This window comes from Canis lupus, chromosome X, assembly GCF_048164855.1.
Source record: "Canis lupus baileyi chromosome X, mCanLup2.hap1, whole genome shotgun sequence".
In the NCBI taxonomy this organism is placed as follows: domain Eukaryota; kingdom Metazoa; phylum Chordata; class Mammalia; order Carnivora; family Canidae; genus Canis; species Canis lupus.
In genome coordinates, this window is record NC_132876.1 from 28,161,860 (window position 1) to 28,189,018 (window position 27,159).

Sequence of the window (27,159 nt, forward strand, 5' to 3'; positions counted from 1 at the left end):
ATGAAATTATTTTTAGTTGTTCCTTGAGTTTGTGAGGTAACATGTCAGTTTCTCACACTATCAGACTACTTTTAATTATGTATTGCCTTCATAAATGCAACCATTATGATTTCTGAAGCCTTAGCCTGAAGCTGTTGAAAATCATCTGCTTGATCTTGTCATATTTTGCACATTAGCTTCCTTGCATAGCGTCTTTACCTTGGCTATTTAGTGTCAATCTATCCCAGCGCTTATAGATGATTCAACAGTCACTGAATTGGATGTAAGGGGCACGGTGGTCCTCCGCCTTCTTACATTATACAAATGATGCTGCCCAGAGAAGTAGAATGGTCATTCAGTTCTGTTTTCCAATGTCCAATGACTTTGGGGAAGCAAGCCGCAATCTTTATTCATAAACCAGTATAAGGAAGTCTTCTTCATAAGCCAGTGTATTTGCAAGATGACTGACAGTGAAGTCAAAGCTGCAATCCTGTGACCAGACCGAGGCCTCTGTAAATGTAACAGTCCTACCTTGACCATCAATGACTCTTGGTTAAGAAACGTCCCATTAATATCTCTGTGGAGGGGTGAGGGAAAAGCATAGGAAGACAGAAATCCAGGCAGAATGAAGGGTATCACAAGGGAGGCAGTCACATCATTCAGAGAACATATTCTGCTATACTAATGGCTCTTTTCTCACCTGCTTTCCCAAGATAATACATTCCAGCATGGGACCACACTATACCAGCTCCTGGGAAGGATAGTCAGGGACTCCCCTTCCTTACTTATCTCGGCCCACTGCCAGACCAGTGTGTCTTCTGCAGCTCCTCTATAATGTTGACGAATAATTATTTTTTCCTTCCTCTTACACTGTTCTTCCTAATCCCCACTCCAGAGCACCAGATGCTGAATCTGCAGCCTGAACCGTGCTATGTTGATGACCAGATGTGATAGGCAACAGGCTGCCCTGAGAGATGGTAGTGGTCTGTTCTGCTTATAGCTGAGACTCAGCTGTCACAGTACCAGAGTATAATGTGGGGGCTCAGCATTTTCATTGCCAGCCCCCGAATAGCCCCTTTCCCCCTATATTTAATTATAGGAAAAAGAGTAGGCATTTAGTGCATTACAGTCTGCTTCCATGAGAGAAGTCTAGGATTGGTTGCTTCTGTATTTGCCAGTTTCCTGTGCACTTGGAGAGTAGCTCAGCTCTGTGGGGTGAAAAGTCTGCCTTCTCATAAGCCAATTGCAAGTTCCAAGATTATGTTAAAGTGGGCTGCTGTCAGAAAGAAACCTTGCCTTGCTACTCCGAACAAGAAGCCACATGCAAAAATATCCCAACACACAGCCATTCTCATTAAAGTTAGTTGAAACTTTGGACAAGTCTTAAGTATAAATTATAACTTTATTAGCTCATAGAGCTTTCTCCCAAGAAAGTAAACCTAATAAAAATTAGAGGGAACTTATTAAGTGGCTGCCTTGTTGCTATTTGCTATGACTAGGGGAAAAAAATAATATCATTGTGGGGTTTGCAGCCAATGCACTTTTTTGTTGTGGACTAGAGAGCAATTCAGAGAGCAGATATGAGGTGAAAAGAGTATGTCTCATTACCATTGCATTGAGAACTCTTTAATTGATACTTTATAAAAGCATTTCCTGCCACAGAGTGAGGAGGATCTTTAACTGTTACTCAGAGGGAAAAAATCTGGCTCCAAACCACCATTGGAGGTCACCAGGGCACACTACTTATTTGCAAAACTGCATAATCACCTTCCGGAGAAGGGATTCTAGGGGAGCTCACAAGGCTTACAATGTACAAAAAGCAGACCCTGACAATGGTAGGGAAGGAGATGATGGCTTTCAGGGAACTTGTAATTGTCACTGTGATTATTTTAAACTTTTAAATGTTGGCAAGAGGAGCCGAAACTGTGTTATTCTACATACCAACATGGCCCTAAGTATGCGTTCTCACCACCTGATTTTGCCAACATGAGATACGGTGCTCTCCTTAGCTTTTGGGTTTAATCCCCAACTAGAATCGATCAGATACAATCTTGAAAAAATACACTTTGGAATCATAGAGTGTTAGTGTTCAAGGGGCACTATTAAAATTATCTAATGCAAAAGTCTTTGATCTGAGATCTCTATTTGGATTTCAGGAGGTCAGTGAACCTCCTAGAATTACATACAAAATTTTGTCTGCATCTGCATTTTTTCTTTTTTTTTTTAAAGATTTTATATCTCAATAGAGATAGAGAGAGAGCACGAGCAGGGGAGGGACAGAGGACTATGGAGCAGGAGAAGCAGACTCCCTGCTGAGCAGGGAAGCAAGATGCAGGGCTTAATCCCAGGACCCTGAGCTGAAAGCTGTGCTTAACTGACTGAGCCACCCAAGTGCCCCTCATCTGCATATTTCTAGGAAGAAATCTAGGAAGAAGACTCTTAACTTTTATCAAATTCATAAAAGTTTCCCTGACCCAAAAGGGTCTAAAAATCATTAATTCTAGTCCATCGTGCCCCACTCTGACTTTCATACCAGTGAAGAACATGATTCTCAGAGATGCAGAATAATTTGTCTGAGATGGAACAGCTAGTTGATGGCAGACCCAAAAGTTGAAGTCTTTTCTGACTCTAGCTCTAAAACCAACTCTTTCCACACTCCCAGAGTTGTTTAGCAAGCATTGGAGCCCATGATAAGATATCGAGGAGATTGTAGACAGCAATGATTTGTGCCATGACTGTAACCTAAACTAGAACACTTTCGAGATCCTTTTCATCACTGAAATTCTCTGTTTCCATCCAACATAATAGACAACAGCATTGACACGGGATGATCCCGAACTAATTTCTATTTAGAAATTATTTCCATTTTGCTATTAGTCTTTCCAGCTCCTCATTGATCTCCTTTGCTAATAATGCTTGGTTAGGGCCAGTAATAAAATGAGTTTGCATTCCATGAGTCTTCATGCTGATGGCATGGCAGCTGATGGCAGGGTGCAAGGGCATCCCCATAATTTGCAGGGCCCAGTGTTAAATGGAAATAACAGAGTCTCGTGTTAAAAATTAAGGATTTCAAGGCAGTGGCAGCAGAGCATTAAACAAAGCAGGGGACCCTTCCAAGCATGGGCCCCTGTGCAACTGCTCAGGTCACACACCCAGTGAAGGTGGCCCTATAAGATCTTAATTAAAGCTTTGATACAGCACAGGACAAAAAGAAGCCAACCTATTATTTAAAATTGGCCACAGATGATCCACAACGTTAGAGAGTTGTGTATTCATGATCATAAGGACTTTTTGGCTTCTCTGTGCATATGCTCTCTCTTTCTCTCTCTCTCTCTCTCTCACACACACACACACACACACACACACACACACACACACGAACATATAAATCAGTTTGACTAAAATTACCATCTTTTCCCTTCACACACTGCCAAATACCAAAACCAGTTTGCTTTGATTTTTCATCTTAGGACCTATTGTTCCAGCATTGTTTAAACACACATTCTCATTACCAGTTTTCATAACCAAATGCCAAAAGAAGGAATGATTCCTCCAGGGGCATGTAAAGAGTCAGGTAGAGACAGATGCTGGAAAGCAATGGCCAACTCCTAGCTAGGGATATTGTAAGCTGCCAGAAAGGGGGGAAGCAGCTTCAGGGTGTGCAGCATCGTGAGCCAGAACTCTCAGGCTTAGATCATCATGAGGACAGAAAGCATTGTAAATTCGAGAACCAGAAATCTGGGGTTCCTGAACAGGTAAGCAGATTTACCAACTGAGGAAATGCCTGGTATTTGGTGTACATGAGCTAGACATATTTCTGTAGAGCAGAAGCACTTCCCATTTTAGTGGCATTCCAGGGTTCCAAGTTTAATGCACAACATCTGTGCTCCATAAGAGTTGAAGCCAAATGGTGGGTGATATCCCATTGGTTAGCTATATGCAGAAACCAAAATATAATGTGCACAAGGTGGAATTTACACTTACAGTGCTCTAAGCGAACTCAGACTTCTTGGCAAACTGAAGGCCAGTTAGCACAAAAGAAAATATAAAATGGGCAAATCGATTTTTATTAGTCTCGTGTGTTGTATAAGTGACCCAGTACTCCAAAACCAGCTTCCTAAGTGCATTTTGCACTCTAGAGAGATAAGAAACCAGCCCTCCCTGCGCCTCTCCTAGAAAGGTAAAGAAAGAAATTATATCAGCATAGCTTACGCCTTCAGAGAGCTTTACAGTACAGCCTCCAACCCCAAAAGCCCAAAGCTTAATATCCATAAACATATGGTACACACCTAATGACAGCACACACTCAATCACTCACACATGTATGTATCCGCTATGCACTGGCTGATGTTCACTTTTGGATGCCAATGCTATGCTAGGTGCTCTGCTGTACCATGTGAGGGGAAAGGCATTTGCAGTCAAATTTCAATCCAGATCAGGATTCGATAGCAAATGCAATATCCACAGAATTATCAACCAGTGTAAACATGAAGCCAATACTTTAAAATTCTCTAATGTATTAACTCTTTGTTTGCAGTATCTGTGGGATATGAATATGAAACATGCCCTGACTTTATTCTCTGGGAGAAAAGGACAGTCATCTTACAAGGTTTTGAGATGGATGCTTCTAACCTAGGAGGCTGGTCACTGAATAAGCATCATATTTTGAATCCTCAAAGTGGTAAGCAGCTTTTTATTTTATTTTCGAAGGATATACAATTTTATATTTTTAATATTTAAAGATTCTGTTTATTTATTTTAGAGAGGGGGGTAGGAGGAACAGAGGGAGAGGGAGAAAAAAACCTCAAGCAGACTCGGTGCTGAGCGCAGAGCATGGAACCCGTTGTGGGGTGGCGGGGCTTAATCTCGCAACCCTGAGATCATGACCTGAGCCAAAACCAAGAATCTGACACTCAACCAACGGAGTCCCCCAGATGCCCCAAGGATATACAGTTTTTAAATCATACTCTTATTTTTATTTTTTAAGAATTTGGGGAAACTGAAATGTCCAATTGGAAGGGGAATGGTTTAATAAATGCTGATAGTCATGCAGTAGAATTTTTTTTTTGAGAGAGAGAGAGAGGGAGAGTATGGGTGCACACTAGAGCAGGGGCAAAGGGCAGAGGAGAGGGAGAGAGAATCTTAAGCAGGCTCCACGAGCATGTAGCCCATCATGACCCTCGATCTCATGACCCTAAGATCATGACCTGGATCATGCTTAACCGACTGAGCCACCCAGGACTCCACAGTGGATTTTTTTTTAATTCTTGTAAAAGATAAGTAACGAAGTTTACTGCTTTGACTATTTTTAAATGTACAATTCAGTGGCACTAAGTACATTCACAGTGTTGTGCGACTATCACCATTGCCCATTTCCAGAATATTTCATCATCCCAAAGAGAAAATCTATACCCATTATACAGTAACTTCCCATTCCTCCTCCCCCAGCTCCTATTCTCCTTTCTGTCTCTATGAATTTGTGTAGCTTAGGTATCTCATGTAAAGGGAAAGATGTACGTGTTTTTAAGGATTTTCATACATATTGCCAAGTTTCCCTCAAGAAGAATTGTCCATTTCATGGTCAAGAGTGCCCATTTCTTTGCACTTAAGGAGTTTTTTAAATATTTATTAATACTGTCTTCTTAATGCAATATATATACACACATCCATAGTGCTATTTATATGTATTGCACATATGCAACGCATATTTGATGCAGACAACCTCGTAAAGTACAAGGAAAAAATTACCTTTAAGTCCACCACCTAGATAGAGATGGCCATATTAGTATATTTCTTTTCAAATACAACAGTCTGATTTCAAATTAGTGCTAGTATAGTGAGACCTCTTCACCCCAAAGTTCTGTGAGACTGGGTTTTAAGAATCATCTATCATCATTGCTCTATCCCAACTAATTGACCAGTGTATCTGCCACTATAACCACCTTTTTAAAAAAGTAAAATATAATGTTTCACATAATCTAAGACTCCATCAGTTATACCATTACTTTATGGAAAATGCTGCCAATTGCACTCTGGCATGCAGTGATTGCAAGATATGTACTTATTTCGGAGATGTTAAAATGTGAAGCAAAATGTGCACCATAGGATTGAAGAATCATCCATGTGATGCGGTTTTCAAAAGGCTTTGGTGAACTCTGTCCCATTTTAAATACAACAACCCTGCAGTGTGGCATTAATCCCATTGAAAAGGTCAAGCATCTGAGGCTTGCACCCCCATGTTGCACCGTTCACAAGTGGCTAGAGCCATGTGCTTCTTTCTCTCCACCACTGTCATGGGTCCACATAAATGTCAGTAGATCCAGTGAGAAGCTAGGAACTGAGTCCAGGAACAGTAATGAGTTAAAAAAAGAAGAGGTAGGAGGATAAAAATAAGAGGTAAGAGGAAGACAGAAGAAGTGAAAGAATCTAGGGAAAGAGGGCAGCCTTGACTTCACTGAGTTTTAAGTCTCCTAAATCCTGGACTTAGGAAAAGAGGAAAAGACAGAGAAGCAGGACACTGTCATCTTCCATCTTTGCCTTCTTTGAACCGCTGTTCCTTCTGTCACTTTCTCCTAGTTTGTAATTTATATGTTAACTAAATCAGAAGACGAGACCACAGATGGCCCTTGAGCCCATGAGTCTCTCGGATAAACTGATCTCACCCGCACCCCGCCCCCACTTGTCAATGTTCCATCCCAGTTCCCTTACCTCGTTTTACACCCTATTGGGAAGTCAGTCATTGGTGTTCCCATCCAGCTTTCACTTGAACATCTCCTGGAAAGTTTTCATTGCAAAATCACATTCTTTTTCATCCAAAGAGGCAGATTCTGAGCAACCTTCAGTAGAACATGGACTTTGGGTTATTTCTCCAGGACTGAGGATGTGAATGTCTTGAGACAGGTACAGTCTTCCCTCCAGCCATCCCTGTATGCATCTTACCTTTATAAAACAGCTGGCTAAAGTCAAGTTATCTTGTAAGGCCATGAACTGACCAAGGCTAAGAGATCCATTTTATAATCACGCCCATGATCTTACTTTGTTTGCACCACAGTTGAGTCAGCTGAGTCAACCAGCCACAGGGGCTGGGAAATTTTGACTGGCAAAGCCAACCAGGTTTGCTTCAACCATAGCATGGCACCACCTACCATAGCCCCCATGTGGGACCCTGAGGGTAAATGAGCCCCTTACTGTATGCATTCATTAGACCTCCTTCCCCTCTTTCAAGGAATATTCTAAATTCCATTTCAAATTATTTGTTTACTTAAGAGCAAAGATTCAGGCACAGATATAAAATGTCAACTTTTTTCTGTTGTCCAAAGGAGAATCACCGTTTTAGAAGTACAAAAACGAAAGGGCAGATGCCACTTATTAAATTATGAGGTTTTTTGTTTTGATTTGAAAGAGTTTGACATTTTAAGCAGCCGTTTCTTTTCCACTCACTTTTATTGGCTTGTATGGATTGTCTTTTTCAAATGCCTGTCATTGACATTAAGCACAAAGTGGGAAATGACCTCAGTCGAAGCAGCCCCCAGCTGTGAGCTCCCAGTCCTGTGTCCTCTTACCACGTGCTTCACACCGGGTTAGAAATTCAGAGCAGAGGGGAGCCATTGAGAAAGTTGGCTTTGTCACCCCCCCACCCCCCCGATATCCTCAGATGTGTTCCCTCCACCCTTCCCTCACCAGCAAATAGGTTTTAGGCAATAGGTACAGAGTTCTCTCTAAAAATCTTTTTTAACACCTTTTTTTGAAGTATAATCTACTCCATACGACTCACCCGCTTTAAATGTACACTTCAGTGATTTTTAGTAAATTGTAAAGTTGGGCAGCCAGCACCATAACACAACAGTTTTAAAATATTGTCACCCCCAAAAGATTCCTCATGCTCACCCCAGCCCCACTCAATCCTGTCTCTTTCTCAGAATTTTATTCTGAGAATTTTATTCTGAGAAAGAAACCTTATTTTAGATAGTTTTTTTAAAGGAACATTTGTCCATTGTATCATCTCATTTGTAGGCACATTGTATTTCTAACCAAGAACTTGTCACACTTGCCAGGAAACAGATCTGAAGCCAGCTCTGCCACTGCCTTTCAGCCTGACCTTGGACATGAACACGTCTCTTGGGATGTTTTCGAAGTCTAAATCCCACCCACCAAGGCAGTTTTAGAAGTAGGAATGATAAGTGTGAAGCAGCAGCTTTGAGAAGACCAATTTAGAAAGCAATGCTCTTTCCCCCTCAGGTCAGACAGTCTTTTCTGACTGATTAAGGCAAGAACGACCGTCTTTCCAAATTCCCCCACTCCGCTTCTTTCTGGAAAAAGCCTAACTCTTTAGGCACCCTGCTTTTTTGATCTGAGACAGATGGCAGATTAAAAACAAGAATCTACCTTCCCCCAATTTCCTCTCACTGGTTAAAAAGACACCTGTAATTAGACTGGATGTCTGCTGCCATTCATTTCTTCAGTTTTTCTTTGGTTCCCAAATCATTATGCAGTGGGTAGTTTCTAGAAGGCAGTGTTTTCAGACCATTTGTCATTTTAGCTGCAGCAATTATATTTACCTGACAATTAACCATTGGTTGTGGAGAATTGTTTCCAAATATTATGCCTGATATATATAGATGGTTTCTACTTTCACCGAGATTAAAAAAAAATAATAATAAAATAAAATAAAATAAAACAAAACAAAAAACACCAGGAGCTTGTGGTTTTCAATATTATTCCTTCAAAATACATCCTCTTAGTGATTACAGGGAGTACATATCCGTATCTCTTAAGATAAATCAGCTCTTTAAAATTATGAGTAATAGGGCAGCCTGGGTGGCTCAGCGGTTTAGCGCCGCCTTCAGCCCAGGGTGTGATCCTAGAGACCCAGGATCGAGTCCCATGTCAGGCTCCCTGCATGGAGCCTGCTTCTCCCTCTGCCTGTGTCTCTGCCTCTCTCTCTCTCTCTCTCTCTCTCTCTCTCTCTATCTCTGTGTGTCTCTCATGAATGAATAAATAAAATCTTTTAAATATTTTTAAAAATAAAATTATGAGTAATAAAAATGTGTACGTCAATCATCTATTACAGAGGTAAGCTATTTGTTAGAGTATATCATGGTATCAAACATATCTCCCAGTGTGTCCTCCCAATTGAGTGTTAAAAAATTATTAGACAAAACAATCCAGGGTACTAATTGGATACTGTCATCTGTCTGAAATGGATAAAGAATTTCTTTTAGCTTAGCCTCCAAAATAGGCCAGTAGCTTGTCGACAAATGGTTTTACTGGGAGGGGAAGTAAATTTCCATTGATCACACTGGCATATCTCCCAGTTTGTGTTTATATCCTCTCAGTCAAGTCCTAAGAGAAATATGTATTGTGTCCCTCGTTGTTCATAAGTCTGAAAAATGGTTTCTTCTTTGAAATCAGCATAAAGCACCACCCACTGGCTTCCGAGGGGAATTTTCATTTCAAACTTATTTATAAGCTTCAAAAGAAGTTCTGAGCAAGGTAGCAGGAGGGTATGAGTAGTGCATTTAAAGGTGTACTTAACTTATTAAACAACAGACCTGGCTTTTTGGCAGAGAAAACGAAGACTGAGGGGAGAAAAGTCGCAGTAGGCCCCTTTCAGTGGGGTTTCTTTGTTGACTGTCAACCAGACACCCAATCCTTAGCAGGAAGTTGGCCTTCACATAAATAATGTGTGTTGTCCTAGGATCATTTGATTCTGTTTTCAAAATGAGCATGTGTGGCAGAATAAACTGGAAGGGAGGCAGCAGTAATTGATCAAGATTTCCAGGAACATAAACAAAATATTTTCAAAGCAACCTTTTGCAGAAGAATTGGTGTTAAATCATTGTTGCTAGATGGTATGCCCCGGTTCTATGTAATGGAAGGTTAAACAGATTCTTGAAACAACAAAAACACCCTTCAAAATGATCTATTTTTCCAGGGCAATACAAAAGGGGTTTGCCCATTTTTGTTTTGATTGCTTCAGCTTTAAACAGGAATGGTAATTTCAGTACACGGGCACTTTAGTACCTTGCATGAAAGCAAGACATCAATTGTTGAGATGTAATCAGAAAGTACATTGCCTTATGTTTTATTTCCTTTAATCATTCTTCTTCTTTGATGGAGTGCTGAGCTTTCTAATAGAAAAGGGGAGTTTTAGAATTGCAGGCTTAGAAGAATGGTTTAGAATAGCCATCTTTAGTTTTTAAATTGCCAGGAGCCTGGTAATAACATGTCATTTTGAAGGTAATTGTTAACTATACCGTTATATTGATATAAAAAAGATAGAGATCTACCTGTGAAAATAGATGTTAATGGCAAATCTGGTATTTCCAAGCCAATAATTGGACATATTTTTGAATGATATACCCTATAATGCATTGCTGAAATACAGACATGCTAAACAGTTGGTTTCCTCATTTGTTCGAGAACATATCATAGTCTCATTGGTAGGATATTTGGTTAGGGATCATCAGGAGGTTTCTTTTCAATGATGTTGTGTGGCCATCATCCCAGTTCTTATTCACTTCCTCCCTATTCATTTAAACTGTGGTGTTGATTGCACTGCAATTAACCGTTTTTTGGGAAATGAAATTCACTCCTATTAATCTTACTTAATTAACTGTTCTAAATCTCAAGAATTTTTTTACTGCCTAATAAAGTTATTAATAAAATTAATAAGAAAGTAGTGATCCTCGAGATTTCTCACAGTTCTGCAATAAAAGACCAATTTGTTGGGGCATAAACTCATAGCTGCTCCTGCAGATCATATGTTGAAAAAATAGCCAGAAATCACCTTGGGAGGGAGAATCAAAATACCTAGACTTGAAACCCAAAAGCTATATGATCAATGGGATTTGTTTCCTGAAAGGCGCCTTCTAAGTACATATTTGGTGTCATGGTATTGTGCATGTTTTATCCTCTTATTTTTCCAGCAATGTTCCTATTTCAGAGTGATCAGTGGTTTCTATTGTAGGACTGTGGGACCAGAAGTTGAAAGAACTGAGGAAGACATTTCAGGAAATGTTTAGGGAGAATAACAGGCAATCCAAGGAGATAGATAGCAGGGGTCATGGGAGGAAAAAATAAGACTCTATAGGATTACTGCATTCATTCATTTGCCATCAGTTACTTCAGCCTGACGCGCTGGCATGCCTTCTCGCACCATGGATGTTTTACCTGCCCAGGCTCATTCTGAGCCAGCTTGAGCACAGCAGTACTTGTTCCTTGGATTTTCTGCCCAGGTTCAGCAGGTCTGCAAAATCACTGGGATTTGGACAAGGAAACTACAAGAGACTCAAAGCCTATTTTGAACATTTACTGAGCTCTTATAATGACTTGGCCATGGGCACTGGCACTCAAATGCAAAAAAGAGTAAGACAGAGGGTTTACGTTCATGGAGCCCAGGTTCTAATGGAAAAGATAGAGAAGGTAATGAAAACTGCATTATACAGCATAGTTGGTGTTATCACAGAGCTATGGGCAACAAACCACGTGCTCAAAGAAGAGAGAGTAACTCATTCTGCCTGGACAGAGCACTGAGGAAAACTCAAGTTGAGCTTTGAAGGATAGGTAGGAGTTCCCCAAGCAGACAAGATGAGGAGGGCTTGCAGGATAGAGAGACTGGCGTATACGAAAGCAGAACGGAACGGAAGAAGGTTGAAGGCAATTGCAAATAGTTCACTATCGCTGGAATTTAAGATACAAACAAGAGGATGCTGAGAGGGGAGACAACATAAGAGTAGACAACAATCAAGTCATGAAGGACTTCGTATGCCTTAGTAATAGGGAATGTGCCCTTTATCCCATAGAGGATTTGGAGCTGTTGAAAGATTCTAAGCCACACACTGAAACAGTCTCAATGGCAAGAGTGGGAGTGGTGCTTGGGAGAGAGGTATGCATGGAGACCGGGAGACCAAGAAGTTAAGAAACGCTGGACTAAAGCAGTCATGGTCATAATGGAGGCGACAAAACTGGTTCAACATATTTTAGGAGATAGACTCGAAGTGGGTTTCGGAAAGAATTAGGTTTAGAGAATGCTGATAAGAGCAGCCTTGGTCATGTCCACATTTCCAACTTGGGTAAATACATGCATAGTGATACCATTCATGAGTGGGGAACACAAGAGGAAGAGCAGGGTTTGGTAGGGGGAGCAGAAAAAATAATGAGTTCAGTTTTACACCTGTTGCATTTGAGGTACTTGTGGGGCATCCAAGTGGAGTGATGGAGCAGGAAATTGCATGGCAGGTGACAACTCTGGGTAGGAGAAAATTTCAGCGTATAAAGATACGAGTTAAAACTGTGAGAATGGATGAGATTGCCCAAAGAGAATGCCTGCACAGTATTTTCCAGCATTTTCATAAGTCAGTATCTCTATTTCCTGCGCTGATGATAGTGAGATATGGTCCAAAAGAGTGGAAAATTCAAGTCCTTTCTTATATCTCTGAAGTACATTCTAGCGGTATGATTTTTTTTTTCTTTTCACAGAAGTAGATTACCTTCCTGATGGTGTTTTGCTAAGGTTAATATTAAAATTGACTGATACTTCCTTTTCAGGAATCAGTCAGTTGCATAGTGAGGGTAATTTGAAGTCAGACAAGTGTGTGCAGCCATCAGGAGAAAGTCAGCCAGAGATGAAAACTTAGCCACAGATGATTCACAGAGCCCAAAGTGAACAGGAGATCATTAAAAGTTTTTCATCAAATGTTTTATTGAGGCATTTAGAATCAGCACCAAAGGGCCTGGATGTATTAACCCATATCACAGATAGATAAACTGAGGCGAAGTGTTAGGCTACTGTACGGTGTGGCTGTGCCGTTAAATGAAACTATAGGCAATGTGCTTCACTCCCAAGTTTTTTTATGCCAGGCCAAAGCTCCATGCTGCTTTGAACAATGAGAGAGATTCAAATGTTGCTGAGAATATTGTGTGGTAATTGTTTTTTTTTATATTCTGTTTTTTTTTTCTTGGATCTAGGAATCATACATAAAGGGAATGGAGAAAATATGTTCATTTCCCAGCAGCCCCCAGTCATATCAACCATAATGGGTAATGGACACCAACGGAGTGTAGCCTGTACCAACTGCAATGGCCCAGCTCACAACAACAAACTCTTTGCTCCTGTTGCCTTAGCTTCTGGCCCTGATGGTAGTGTGTATGTTGGCGACTTTAATTTTGTAAGACGAATATTTCCCTCGGGAAACTCCGTTAGTATTTTGGAATTAAGGTAAGTCTCTCCTAATCTATGTTTGCTTAGCGGATAAGGAAAAAACAAGACTGCAATAACACGAAGAGAAAGACGTTGCCAGAAAGAGCAGAAAGTGCAGTTGCCTGTATTGAAGCCCTGAGCCAAGATGCAGGACTAGGCACAAAGGACGCAGGTCAACATGCCAGTTCTTCCTGCTTAATCGACCTTTGAGCGCTCCTTTGGAGAAGCAGGAAGTGTTGACATCCCTGTACATGTGGCTTCCCTGTGGGCATTGCCATCACTGACATGGATCCCAGTACTTCCGAGCGCTCAGATGAGTCACTCAACCTCTGCTGGTCACTACAAAGACTGATCGAAAATCTCTAATTCATTCTAGCAGGCAGAGGTAAAGGCTACATTTTATAAGTTCTCCAGGTTCAATCTTTTGAAGTGGTCACTTCATAAAAAAGAAAATGGAAGTCTGTGTTTGTGTGCCCTGATAAGGAAGAGCTAGTTTTTTACACTTAAAAGATCTATTCCATGGCAGGGGGTGGGCGGGGGGGAGGCGATTAAAATCTTCCTCGTTAAGACTTTCTCACTCTGTTCTAGGAATTTTCTTGAGAGTACAAAGTATTTTTTCTTTTTTTTATAATAAATTTATTTTTTATTGGTGTTCAATTTACCAACATACAGAATAACACCCAGTGCTCATCCCGTCAAGTGCCCCCCTCAGTGCCCGTCACCCATTCACCCCCACCCCCCGCCCTCCTCCCCTTCCACCACCCCTAGTTCGTTTCCCAGAGTTAGGAGTCTTTATGTTCTGTCTCCCTTTCTGATGTTTCCCACACATTTCTTCTCCCTTCCCTTCTATTCCCTTCCACTATTACTTATATTCCCCAAATGAATGAGACCATACAATGTTTGTCCTTCGATTGACTTATTTCACTCAGCATAATACCCTCCAGTTCCATCCACGTTGAAGCAAATGGTTGGTATTTGTCACTTCTAATGGCTGAGGAATATTCCATTGTATACATAGACCACATCTTCTTTATCCATCTTTCGATGGACACCGAGTACAAAGTATTTTGACACCTTTTGAAAGGAATTTGTACCTTCTGGTATTCCATGTTCTGAAGTCACACAAAGACTACAACAAAATAGGGATCCCTGGGTGGCGCAGCGGTTTGGTGCCTGCCTTTGGCCCAGGGCGCGATCCTGGAGACCCGGGATCGAATCCCACGTCGGGCTCCCGGTGCATGGAGCCTGCTTCTCCCTCTGCCTGTGTCTCTGCCTCTCTCTCTCTCTCTGTGACTATCATAAATAAATAAAAAATTTTTAAAAAATCAATCTAAAAAAAAAAAGCCTACAACAAAATAGACTATGGCTTAATCAGCTTTATTTCTCCTTTTCTGAGGCTATAAGATACAAATATATGCCCTCTGGAGTCCTAGAAAAGGGAAGCACACCCTCCCATTCCAGTGAGGATAAGTCAAACGTGTTCCTCTCTCCTGGGTAAATTGATAGAATCTTCCCTCCAATTGGTTATGACAGCTTTATCCCTGACACATACCTTTAGAACTGTAGGCTGAAAGTTTCTCTCTGTTCCAGAAGATTTTGATGCCATCCCATAAACTAGTCCATAAAACAGTTGTTGCCTCAAGCATCACCTCATTGACCTGAAAGATAGTGACCAGAAATAGTGACTGAGAGAGCAGAGACACTGATGGAGCAACTTCTACATACAAAGCACCATCGAGGCCAGTCAAAACATCTGAAAAGTCTTGGGTCATTTCCATTTAACATTATGTTCACACAAGCATGGAAATTTGAATATATGAAGACATTCCTTGAAATTGTTCAGATTCTCATGCTTGCTCTGGAATCTATCTCCTTTTTTTTTTTCTCAGACTGAGTTAGTCCTTCGCGCTTAGCTGGGGACATCTTCCAGCCCCAAGCACCCATCCATTTTTCACATTAATTCATTCCAATTTTAATATGTTTCTTAATTATAATTGCAAACATCATCATAGAGAAGAAAGCTGTTAAATCCTTTGACTGCTAAAAAATAGACTGTAAAATTAAGATTTTATAAAGATAGAGCACATCTAGAGAGTCTAGAGAGGTATTAAGTCATAGCATCAAATGTTCGTGTCCCTTAGGATCTCACACCTCGTGGTGACTAGTCATTTCCAGCAGTATATCTCTTTGGGCACCTACTTACTGGAAAGTCAATGAGGAAGGCTGAGACAATTGTATACCTAGATTTAGAAATGATTTATACAACATTCAACATTGTTTTCAACATCCTGGGGATGCTCTGTATACATGATGCCAAACATTGATGGAGCACTGAACGATTAATTCACCATCTGAATGTTTCCAGTGGTGCAGATACTAGCTGTCAGGTAGACAAAGACCTTGTCTTACTGAGCCTATCTGTATAGCTAACCCTAGAAAGGCTATATAGCTAGCCCTGTGTAACTACCTCATCAAAGGAAAAACCATAAGATTAGCTATAAAAACAAATACTAATACTAATAATATTACTGTTAAAGAAAGCCCAGTTAAGTTTGGTCCTTTCCTTTGTGATTTAAATGCAAATTTACCTAAGGAGGAACAATTTTCATTCACTGATGAGATTCTCCTTTGCTCAAGGATCCTTAAAGGTTCACAAATTTGCATTTTGGTCCAAAGTATCTTATGACCTTCTACACAAAGTCATTTGAAGAATAAAACAGCATAACTTGGACCCCAATTGCAAAGTAATTTTCTCAGGATAAAGAAGAATCCATTTCTGGCAGTGTGAAGTATTGTCCAATCCCTCTATTCATTCTTACTCCACAGTACTATTCTCTCACATTGTCACAGCTCTTCAAACACATAGGCATGCACACACCATGAGCTCACACACCCAGGCTCTCTCACTTAGCCTGAGTCTCTCTAGTTGGCTCTTCTGAGCTCACATCCTTTAGAGCAGTTCTTCTTAACATTTTTTTTTAATTCTCAGGCCCCTTTCAGAATATATGGAGGGCTGTGGGCCATCTCCCCAGGGGAAAAAAAAACCCACATTCACACAAAATTGTACATGTGTTTCCCTTTCTCCCTACATGTCCCCACCTGCCAGCAACCTACACCTTTCATAGGCTCATGGTTACAATTCCCTGGATTAGGTTCAAGCAGGAAAAAAGTAGTTCTCTCTTGCATTAAGTTCAAGGAGAAAAAAAATAGTTTTCCCTTCTCTACTCTAACCCTCCTGTTATTGGCCATCAGAGAAGTAAACTGATTGAATTTACATGATCAATTTGACCCAATTTATAGATAACTCCCTGTTTTACTATAGTTAAAACCATAAAACCAGTGTATGTCAGCAAACATTATCTGTCATGCTTACTCAGAAACTAATAATAGTTCTTATTAGATTCACCTTTTTTGAAAAAAGTGTTTGATCAGTAGCCTATACTGTGTATGTTGTATCTTGGGCATATAATTGGTGATTTTATACATTTGCTTTATAAATTCCAGATTTAAACTTCCTGGGGAGAAATAAGTTGATAAAATAAGCCTTCACTATGTTAAGAACCATAATGTTCAGTTGATTCTATTGCATATAGATAGAAACTTCGTTTGTACCAGTTTTTTTCATTGTTGTTAAAGTCAGTTAATTTAATTGCTGCTGCCATCCCCCCTCTCAGTGTGTATTAGTCATTTTACTTGGTTGAGTCATCTGTTTCCTTGGAAACACAGACTAATATAGTCATTATGTTATTGGTTGCATTTAAAGCTGTGAATGGAAGAGCAATGTTGTCAATAGGTTATTGCAGAAAAGGATAGAGAACATTCCAGATCTTGACCCTCTGTCAGGGTTATTCATTATGTAATTTAACCACTCTGCTCTCTACTTCTCTATCTATAAAATTGATTTCAAGTTAATATTTGAGCATTCTTACATGTCTCATACAGTTTAACTTGTTTTAAGATCCACAGATGTATAGTTCCAAGCCCAAAGTTTGATGGCATTTTGTGCTCTGACATAAAGCTTGCTCCTACTGGATGCCCTTCTAGATTTCCTTCTCTTCTACCCTCTTGTTTCACAGTGGGCCACATTGATAAATTCCAGGTGCCCCTTGATATTTCAAAGATTGGAAGACTATAGATTTTTCCTTCCTTAGCTCTGCTGATCCAAACTGTCCCTAATTGAATTTCTTTCATCTGACCTCCGAAGTAATTTCATTGTCATTGGTTGCCAATCATTTATTTCCTCTAGCTGGCCCCCCATTGGCCGAATAGGGTTGGTAAGGAAAAGCCAGTTCTGTCATTATCATTAGCAATATGGCAAGAGCAACAATATTATTTCTTGTTATTTAAGTATATAGTATCCCTCTGCTTGTTTACTGCAGATTTCATCCACACATATCATCTTAGTGCTTTCTTCCGGTGGGAAATTGAGGTAAGATAATAAAGAAGGGAAGCTTATAAGATCATTATATAAGTAATTAAACCTAAGGGAATCTCAAAAATATATTCTCTGAAGATTCTTTTTAAAAGATACATTCATTTCTGTGTGAGATAGTTTAGGTCTAGTTTCCCTGTGGATTTGCTTCTCATGTTAAAAGTTCATACACACACGCACACACACATATATATCAGTAACACAAAAGTGACATCACAGCTTTGTGAGCTTAGTGTTAGAAAAGTCCATGGAGGTATCTGGCGTAACATGGCGCCTACGACATGCCTGACACTTGATCACATCTACTTTGTGTGATCCCTTTCAGTAACAGGAAACTTAAATACCCTTCTAGACAGCCCATTGCACCTTTGGAGTGCTCTTTTAGAAAATTCTTTCTTACACTGAACTGAAATCTAAAGCATCCACTCAGTAGCAGCAAATGTTAGCATCTGAAGCAGCACGGAAGACACTTTCCTCTTTTACCTGACACGTTTCCATGTGTGTGAAGACAGACATCATAGGTTCCTGAGCTTCCTCCTCTTCAGTCTAAATATCCCCCAAGTCCTCCAACTATTTCTCATCAATTATGACTTCATTGCTTTTTCCTTGGATTATAGCCTCAGGGTCACTTTTCAGTTCTCTAAAACTAACAGGGATAATTATATAAGTAAAAATAGGAGGTACCACATCAAGTGCTTTGCAAGAACTCAAATATATGAATATCCTCCTTGTTTCCCTCTCATCTTCTAATTTCACAAATCTATTATAAAATTTATTAAGTATCAATGCAAATTATTTATTCTTTATAAAAGCCTCATGCTGATATTGTTCAAGATGCTGAGATTCTCCAGATATTTATTTTCTCCTTCCCTTAAAATGAAAGAAAGAAGAAAATAAGAGCCTGGCAAATGCTTCTTGGTATCTTGAGTAATTTGGACTCGACAAATGTCAACGTGACATAAAAAAAGTTATCTTGAGATTCTACTGTTTCTTTTACGGTGACTGGTTAATATTTCCTCCATTGTTCTCAGGACTTGACTCTTGTCACTGACTAGAGATCAAGTAGAGCTGGAATAGCACCCACTTAGGGGAAGTTAGCATGCAGAGGGGCAGTGGAACCTGGACTTTGAGAGCTCTGAAAATACCTGATAAATGACCAAGAATCATCCCATTGTCAGCAGCACTGGAGCAGCAAATAGAGAAACATTCCATATAGATGAAATAGGTGGTTACCTTTCCAGGGTGAACTCTATATGAGGGGTAGCACTCAACGGCCCCCTCCACCTGACCCTAAAATATCTCTGCTGGTCTTCTAAGTGCCCAGATTCCCACTCTAAGACATGTGTTCCTTTGAGTTGAGACACTGCTATCCCTAAGAGTCCCCAACACAGGAACTCCTGTTAGAATGACTCATCAAGCTAAAATCATCATTAATCCTGGGCATGGATTCTTTTATTGGATTGTTTTCCAAGGAACTGCTAACTGAAAGCAGGGCCCTAAAACGCAAGACAGGTAAGAAGTGAGAAGGGCAAGGGACAGAACCAGAACGTGAGGGAGGGTAGTCTTAGGTGAGGGTTGCTGGAGTTGGAAGCTCTAAGAAGTCAGTGATTGGCAGGAGTGGGAACTCAATCTTCAAAGGAAGAATACCACGGAAAGATGAGTAGAGAGGGAAGACCACTTTTGGACATCAAATATTTCTGGCTAAGCATAAGGAAAGAAGCTGAGAACAGCATGTGAAAAAAGTGAAGTGCTACAGCCACCACAGAGCAGGCCAGGCAAACTCATGAAGCCAGGTCACCAGGCAGCAACTCCACAGCCGGTGTATTCTCTCTTTCTCCATCCCCCACCTCACAAAAGTATAAAAGGAATAGGTTGAACATTATGCTAAGTGAAAGAAGCCAGACACAAAAGGGCACCTGTTATAGGAGTCCATTTATAGGAACCACCCACAATAGCCGAAGCCATAGAGACAGAAAGATTAGTCACTGCCTGGGCCTGGGGCAGGTCAGGCATGGGGACTGACTGCTAATGGGTATGGGCTTTCTTCCTGAGATGATGAAAATGTTCTGAAATTGGATGATGGTGATGGTGGCACAACTCTCTGAGTGTACTAGAAACTGCTGAATTGTACTTTCGAGAAGGGTGAATTTTATGGTATGTGAATTATATCTCAGTAATTTTTTTTAATTAAAAAAGAGTAGATGGCCCTTTTAATCATCTTGATCCTGAGAAAATCCAAGATCGACTTAAAGACCCTACCATGGGAGCATTTCTTAGCTCTAAAAAGATTTGCAGTTCCACTCCTTTCTCCTCCTGACTCATGGCAAGCTTCAAGTCACTTGGTTGCCAGGTGGCAGTGCCTACCGATGGGCCCAGGCGCTTGTGAAGAGCCCACACTGGCACCCCAGCATGTAGTCAGTTGCTAGCTAGACAGCAAACTGACTTTGGTGGTGGCTCAGTCCTAAATCCTTCACTAAAAGTAATTCTGAGACAGAACAAGGTCACACACTGGAAATAAATTCCGTCATTTTCACTTCCTCCTTCTGAGATGTTAATGAGAGAAGCTGCTCTGCATAATACGGGACATCTTTCCAAATTCACAGTGACATTACTGGCAGGATCAGAAGCAGCTGCAAGAAAGTCAAACCACTCTCCTCCCCATCCCTTGCCATCACCACTTCAAAACCCTTTGTAGCCACACAAATGGTTCTGTACCATGAGAATCTGCTGTTTTAAAGCCACGTTTTAATGAGGTCCTTCTAGTACTTCCACAACTAAACTTCCTTCAGGAAATAATTAGAGCCAGCCTCGAGCGCACTCACCTGCTAATTTAGAGGCCACGAAAACAAGCAAGTGTCTAGAGATAAAGAAACTCAGAGAGGTCCAAATGCCCGGGGCCAGGTTTCTAATCAGAGCTCCCAGCCTTACCTTTTGACCTTTTGTGTCAACCCACAGGATACCTACCCTTTTGAGGCAGGCTAGGGAAACAGAGAAAGTCAGTGGATCCTGACCCGTAGCCCAACTAGTCAAATCCCAGAAAGATTTTCTTTAGAAAGAGTTGAATCAGTAGGAGCAGATAGCTTCAGATGAAATCATTTTGTATCTTCTCTTCTTTCCTGACATTCCGAAGAATAAGAACATTTTCTAGTTTAGATGAAAAGATTTGTTACCTTCATGTTTTTTAAAATGACATAAAGGGCCAGGTTTAAAAGGATTTTAAAATTAAAATGACTAGATTTCACAGATGATTATAGCCTTTTGATTCTGGGCAGATTTGACCCAAAGTCAGGCCTGCACGCAGACTGTGTGCCCGATGTGAGAAGCCTCATCCCAGGTCCTGGAGTACCCTGTGCCAAGGGATTTACCAAAGAGGGACCCCCAAAGTGTTCTGCTTCTTCTGACCTGACATACCTGTTTTGCCTACCCCCCCCCATTGCCCCCTTAGAGCATAGATAATTGAAAGACGCAAGGCCCTAGTAGTTGATGTACATGACGTTTTATTGAAGCTATTTTGATGCAGCAGTTTTGACACCAGGGACATTCTGCCGTGGACTAAGAGAAAACCTTTATACTTTTAATCTGTTAAGTGTTTTTTTAATATTCACAAGTAATGTGCTAATGTACACGAGAGATGTCCACTATCTTATTTCTGAGAGCATGTAAGTGGCATTGGGCTGGATTTGGGATGTCCATTACACACAAGGCTTGATTTTATATTTTGATAAATTGGCTTTCAAAACAGAGTCTGGAATGGTCAGAACCTTTGCAGTGGCTACTTCTTCAAAGCTATCCCAGTGGTTCTTAAACCTTATTCTGTATCAGAATTCCCAGCTGAGTTTGTTAAAAACAGAATTCCCACGCCCCACTTCCACCTAGAGGTTCCAATTCAATATGACTGAGGAGAACCCCAGGAAACTGCACGTGTAGCAGGAACCCAGGTGGTTCTGATGAAGACAGTCCAGAGAGAAAAAACTGCCTGAGAGTTTTGCCCACCCACCAGGCAGGGTATTCAATCACCTTGACACCATCTTAGGAGGAGAAGCCAGGAGGGATCGGGTCCATTTTGGCTTGTACATCTGACAAAATGATCCCTATGGAGTCTCTAATAGCCGCAAACTGAATTAGGACTAGGTGTGTCTGGTTAGATTTGGTTTGTTGAATGATACTGATGACTCTCTATTTGTTTTTACTTGCCACTCGTGGATAACCTTGTGCACCCTAGAAACAGAGATACCAGACATAGGTAAGCAAACCACCCGGGCAGCTACCTAATGACCCTTCTTGCCAAACAGCCCATCTCCTAATAACGGGCTAACAGGGAGATTTTACTTCTGAAATAAGGTGAAAGGAATGATGTGAAAGTGCATTTAGGAGTTAGGATTCAGGTAAGTGTCTGAAAAAAGAAGAGAGCTCCACTAATGGGAATTTGCTGGAAGATCAGACTATATCGAAAAGAAAACAAGATAAGTGAGAGCTGGCAGTTCAGTACTTCATGGGAAAGCAAAGCTTTGAGTCTCATTATGTTTTCCTTAGGTGATATCACAAATGAGTCTGTAAGTTCAAATAGATTCAATGTTTTCAAGTTGCAGTAGAAAAAGAGGTGATACGGCAATCTTCCCAGATCCAGAAATATAGTTGACGAGTATATTAAGAGACAGTGACCACGATGACCCTCTTGAATAAGATTTTTCCTTTTTCCTTTTGTGTGACCTCATGGTTTCTATTTCTTCCCACCAAAAAGAAATAATAAAAAAGCTTTAAACCAACCATTTACCGACAACGGCACAAAGCTCTGAAATTAATCATAATGAGTATTTCTATTCAATTTGTTTATGCATTACACTTGTCAAAACTGTTCTAAATTACCTGAAATTGCATAGGAGAAAATTGAATTTGTTCACTTCTGAATGCCAATTGTCATCAAAATGGCACTGATAGGGCTTTTAATTTGGATTTCGTTTGGGAGATGCCACTTCTTAAATGCCAGTGCACAAGATCAGCCTTGCTACTTTGGCATAACTGATTCCTTAAGCAAATTAAGTTGGTTGTCAAATTGCTTACTGGTTAAGTGTTGCATAGTATTAATTATAGGCATTAATTGCCCATTTAACAATCTATGTGATTTTAACTAGCATGAATGAAGTGATCTTTGCTAAGTTGAAGGGCATTGCTCGAATGTAAAGCTAACCAGAAAGGTGACAAGAAGTCTAACACTGAAGTTACAAGAGAAATCTTTCACATATCTCAAATAGCAATATGCATGTAGACACAAGGGATTAGAACAAATTGAAATGTAGTCCAGCGGTTTTCTTTCTCGGGTATGGCATGTTTTTAAAAAGTGGAAAGAAACCAATCTCAAAAGAGCTGAAGTGCACTTGGGAAATGGCATGAAATGGCAAGAAATTACATATCAATATAGGAGACCTTCCTGACTGTTAGCTGTCAGGAAAATAACATTAATCAGATTTGAATTTTGTATGTTAGACTATTCTATTTTCTAAAGGCCAGCGCACAGAATTTTAGAACAACCTAGTTGAGCAAAATAGGATATGTTGCTCAGTTAGAAGAAAGCAAGAACACCGATTTTTTTTCTTTATCACCTTCAGAACTAAAGTATTCTGAAGGTACTTTGTACACACAGTCACATATGATCTAATCTAGTGTTGGTCAGGGCACAGGCTTGTTAGTGACCCCGGGCAAGCCCTCTATGTGTCTGGGTTTCCCCAGCTGAGATTTGAGGAGAATGATCATTTTAACTTCCCTCACAGGCACATTGGGGATATTCAATAATAAATGAATGTAATGCATTCCAAAGTGCTTTTGTGCGAATAACATTTCTCTTGGAAAAATAGCCTATGGACTTTTCCTAAACAAAGCATGATTAATCTGGCTCAGTTGAGACTTCCACAGACTGGCTACCAAAATATTGAAAGTTGTTTCAGGGAAGGGTTGTGATCCCCTTCTTATTCTAGAAGGATCTAGGGGCACTGGAGAAATTTTATTCTGAAGGCAAAAATTCAACTATATATGTAAAAAAAAAAAAAAGTTTTACTCAAACCCCTATTTAAGCAGTCTTTGCTACAGAGATGCCTTGTCTGATATGACTGCCAAATCAATTCTGGAGTCTGTTGGGGCCCTTTACAGTTTATTTACGGCAGCTGGTGGTTCCAGGGTTGAAGATGTCCCTGGAATCTACTGAATTCTCTTATTTGACGAAGTGAAGGTAAGTAGAAAAAAAATCAAGTATTCAAGTTGGATCTGACTTTTTTCCAATTAGCACTATAAACTGGGTCTCAAATCAGTATCTGCTAGCCTTTACTATTATTAACATACACAGATATGCTTAAAGGGCAAATATAATTACCAATGCAATCAGAAACATACCAGTCCTTAAGGGCAACATACTTACTCTGATGACCCCCTCCCTGCCATTTTGCTGGGCTGGGTAGCCAAGACCTGAAAACTTCCATGTATTAGTTAGTTTCATGTCCTACAGTTTAGTTTAGCAGTAACTGAACATTGACCCTGTCAAACACTCTATTGGCACTCAAGATAGATGAGTATGGTTCCTGCCTGCAAAGAGCTTACACTGTGATTGGAGAGATGTGGAAAAAAAGTGAATCTTTCCCCCAGCACTCACTCACATCTTGGTTTCTAATACCATTCTCCAAAATAAGGAACCAGGGGTCTTTAGCAAAATGATTCATTCCAGTACTGGGGCAAGGACTATAAAAGATGAGCTTAGAGCATCTTGTAGTGCCAAAAAGTAGACAGGGGCTAAAAGAAAACAAAAAAACAAGAACTCCACATTGATGGATGTATGGTAAGGTCTCACAGGCCAACAGAAGGAGTTCCCAGTGACTAATGCCAGACAATTTGAGCAACAAAATAAAGTAGCATTGGGTTTTAATGCAAAGTATACAAGAAATATCCATGAATCCCTACTGATATAAATGAAGTCTTGAATTCATAAATTAATGGGGGAGAAGAGATAAAGCTCTCATGCAGAAGAATTCCAAATTGTTGATGTAAACATTCTACCCTCAAGGAGGTGGAATCTAATTCCCTACTCTCCAAGTGTTGGCTTCACAGAGTGACTGCCTTCCAAAGAGTACAATATGGAAAGTGGGAGAAAAATAGTAACTTTATGCTGGAGAAACCTGACCAACTCTACCTCAGTCAGGTGATCAAAGTCAACATCAACAGTGATAAGTCACGTTGATTGTTATGTACTCTTGATTTGATCTGATGAGAATGGCACTTCACGCCGGTGGTCTTCCTCCCCAAAACCTATAACCCCTGTCTAACCAGGAGAAGAAAATTAGACACATTCCGGTAGAGGGCATCCTACAAAATACCTGACCAATAGTCTTTAAAACTGTTAAGGTCATCAGAAACAAGAAAAGTCTGAGAAACTGTCACAGCCCAGAGGAGCCTAAGGAGACATGATGACTAAATATAATTTGGTATCCTAGATGGAATCTGGAGCAGGGAAAGGATGATAGATAAAAACTAAGGAAATCTGAATAAAATATGGACTTCAGTTTATCTTTAAAAACAATGTTAATACAATATGAAAGGTGCTGGTAGGTCACATATACCTCCTCTCTGCTCATATCCTTTCCTTCCTCCTCTCTGCTCATATCCTTTCCTCCTCACACTTGACAGTCATAGCCTGTTTGCTGATCTGACTCCCCCCTTGGACCATGAATTTCATGAAGAAAGGGGCTGTAGCATTGGGTTTTAATGCACACACACGAGTAGGTCTCTGGCCCATAGCACAGTTCCTAGGCACATTAGTACACTTAGTAAATATTTCTTAATTAATGAACAATTACATGATACAGAAATCGTACTGAGGAAGGAACTCAGATGAGAGGCTTAGACTAATGACCATGGAGATAAAGTGAAGTGGGCAGATTGGAAAAGAGTTTAGGAGGTAGAATCTTTAAAAGCATCCTGCTTTACTGGATATGGAGAATGATAGAAGAAGGAGTGAGGAATAGCTCTTGGCTTTGACAACTGGGCATGGGGCAGAGTGCTGGGCTGTGAGCATATCAGAGATAACCAAGGTTAATTTCCTCCAGGCTCGCATGGTTTATTGGGGCTTACAAATTTTTAAAAATAATACAATATGTAATCCCCCAAATAGAGGTAAATATAGTGTAAATAACCCAGTCTGGAGATTTAGGGAAGGCTTTCTCCAGGAGAAGATGCCTGAGTAAAGCCTTAAAAGGCATGTGAGGATTTACTAAGTGAAGAAAGGCTTGTCTACCACACCAAGAAATGTTAAAAGGTTTTTAGGGTTTTTAAAGATGGAGATCCAACCTTAGGATCAAGCAAAATATCTCCCAAACCAACATTACTACAGCCATTGTAAAAATGGAATTAGGAAGAATCAAAATGAATGAATGAGCTCAGCCATGTATGCAGGTAAAAATATCACAAGAGATTCCATGTGAATATGTAATTGAAGAGTTTAAGGAATACCAAAATCCAATCAAGGTAACTTTAGCGTCACCTTTAAAAGGTACAGCTGATTGTGATTATGAGCCCCCCCAAAAGGTCCTATATAGTCAGTTCTATTATGTCCTGAAACAAGACAAAATGGATTAGAAAAGTGTGATTGTCAGCTAAAAAAAGGAAGCTTGGAGAAGAAAGGTTTGGCAATGTGTCTCTATCACAACCCTCCCTACACAACATGCCTCCATCTTTGTATCTATGTCTTTCAATTTACAACAGGAGCCTGGAGGCGGGTAGGGCCCCCCAGGAGGCAGGAAGCCTGGAGGAGGAAAAGTAGGGTTCTGAAGGATGGAGTAGGCAGGAAGAGGTGAACTTCTGTTTGAGATTTGTTGAATTTGAGGTGACTGAAAGCTATCCAGGCAGGCATCTGGTATGTAATTAGAGAACTGGATATGAAAGGTATTGAAAAAAATATATTTCCTGAAATTTTCTCTTTTTTTTTGAAATTTTCTCTTTTCTGCTTCTTTCTCTGCCTCCCAGATGGATGGTATTGAAATCCTAGCTTCATTATAGATTAGCAGTACACACTGAGGTTTTTTTTTAGACCCAGACCCATCACTAGAAAAACAAAGTAGTGTCCATCTCTTTAGTACATGAGAAAGAAGATATATTTATTTTTTTCCATCTCTTAAGAGAATCTTCCATTTGTGACAAAAGGCAGATCCCAGGGGATGTATATTGAAAAAACTGCTTTGAATAACTTTACTTTTCTCTTTCTTAGCACAAGTCCTGCTCACAAATACTATCTGGCTATGGACCCTGTGTCTGAATCACTTTATCTATCAGACACCAACACTCGAAAAGTCTACAGGTTGAAATCTCTTGTGGAAACAAAAGATCTGTCCAAGAATTTTGAAGTGGTGGCAGGGACAGGTGATCAGTGCCTTCCCTTTGACCAGAGTCACTGTGGAGATGGCGGGAGAGCATCGGAAGCTTCACTGAACAGCCCCCGAGGTAAAAAAAAAAAAAAATCCTTTGGTCATTTAAAGATTTCATTTGACTACACAAACTCCTAAGATCGTTG

General features: G+C 40.3%; 1 protein-coding gene across 3 annotated transcripts in view; it reads left to right on the top strand.

The window, feature by feature from the left end:
* The window catches only part of TENM1 (teneurin transmembrane protein 1), a 795,125-nt gene that overhangs the window by 664,332 nt on the left and 103,634 nt on the right, over positions 1-27,159 (top strand). For all 3 annotated transcript variants that reach the window (XM_072816870.1, XM_072816872.1, XM_072816871.1), the window contains 4 exons: positions 4,517-4,660; positions 12,949-13,198; positions 21,835-21,855; positions 26,857-27,089. In XM_072816870.1, coding sequence (XP_072672971.1) covers positions 4,517-4,660; positions 12,949-13,198; positions 21,835-21,855; positions 26,857-27,089 — 648 coding nt within the window. The remainder of the gene's footprint in view (positions 1-4,516; positions 4,661-12,948; positions 13,199-21,834; positions 21,856-26,856; positions 27,090-27,159) is intronic.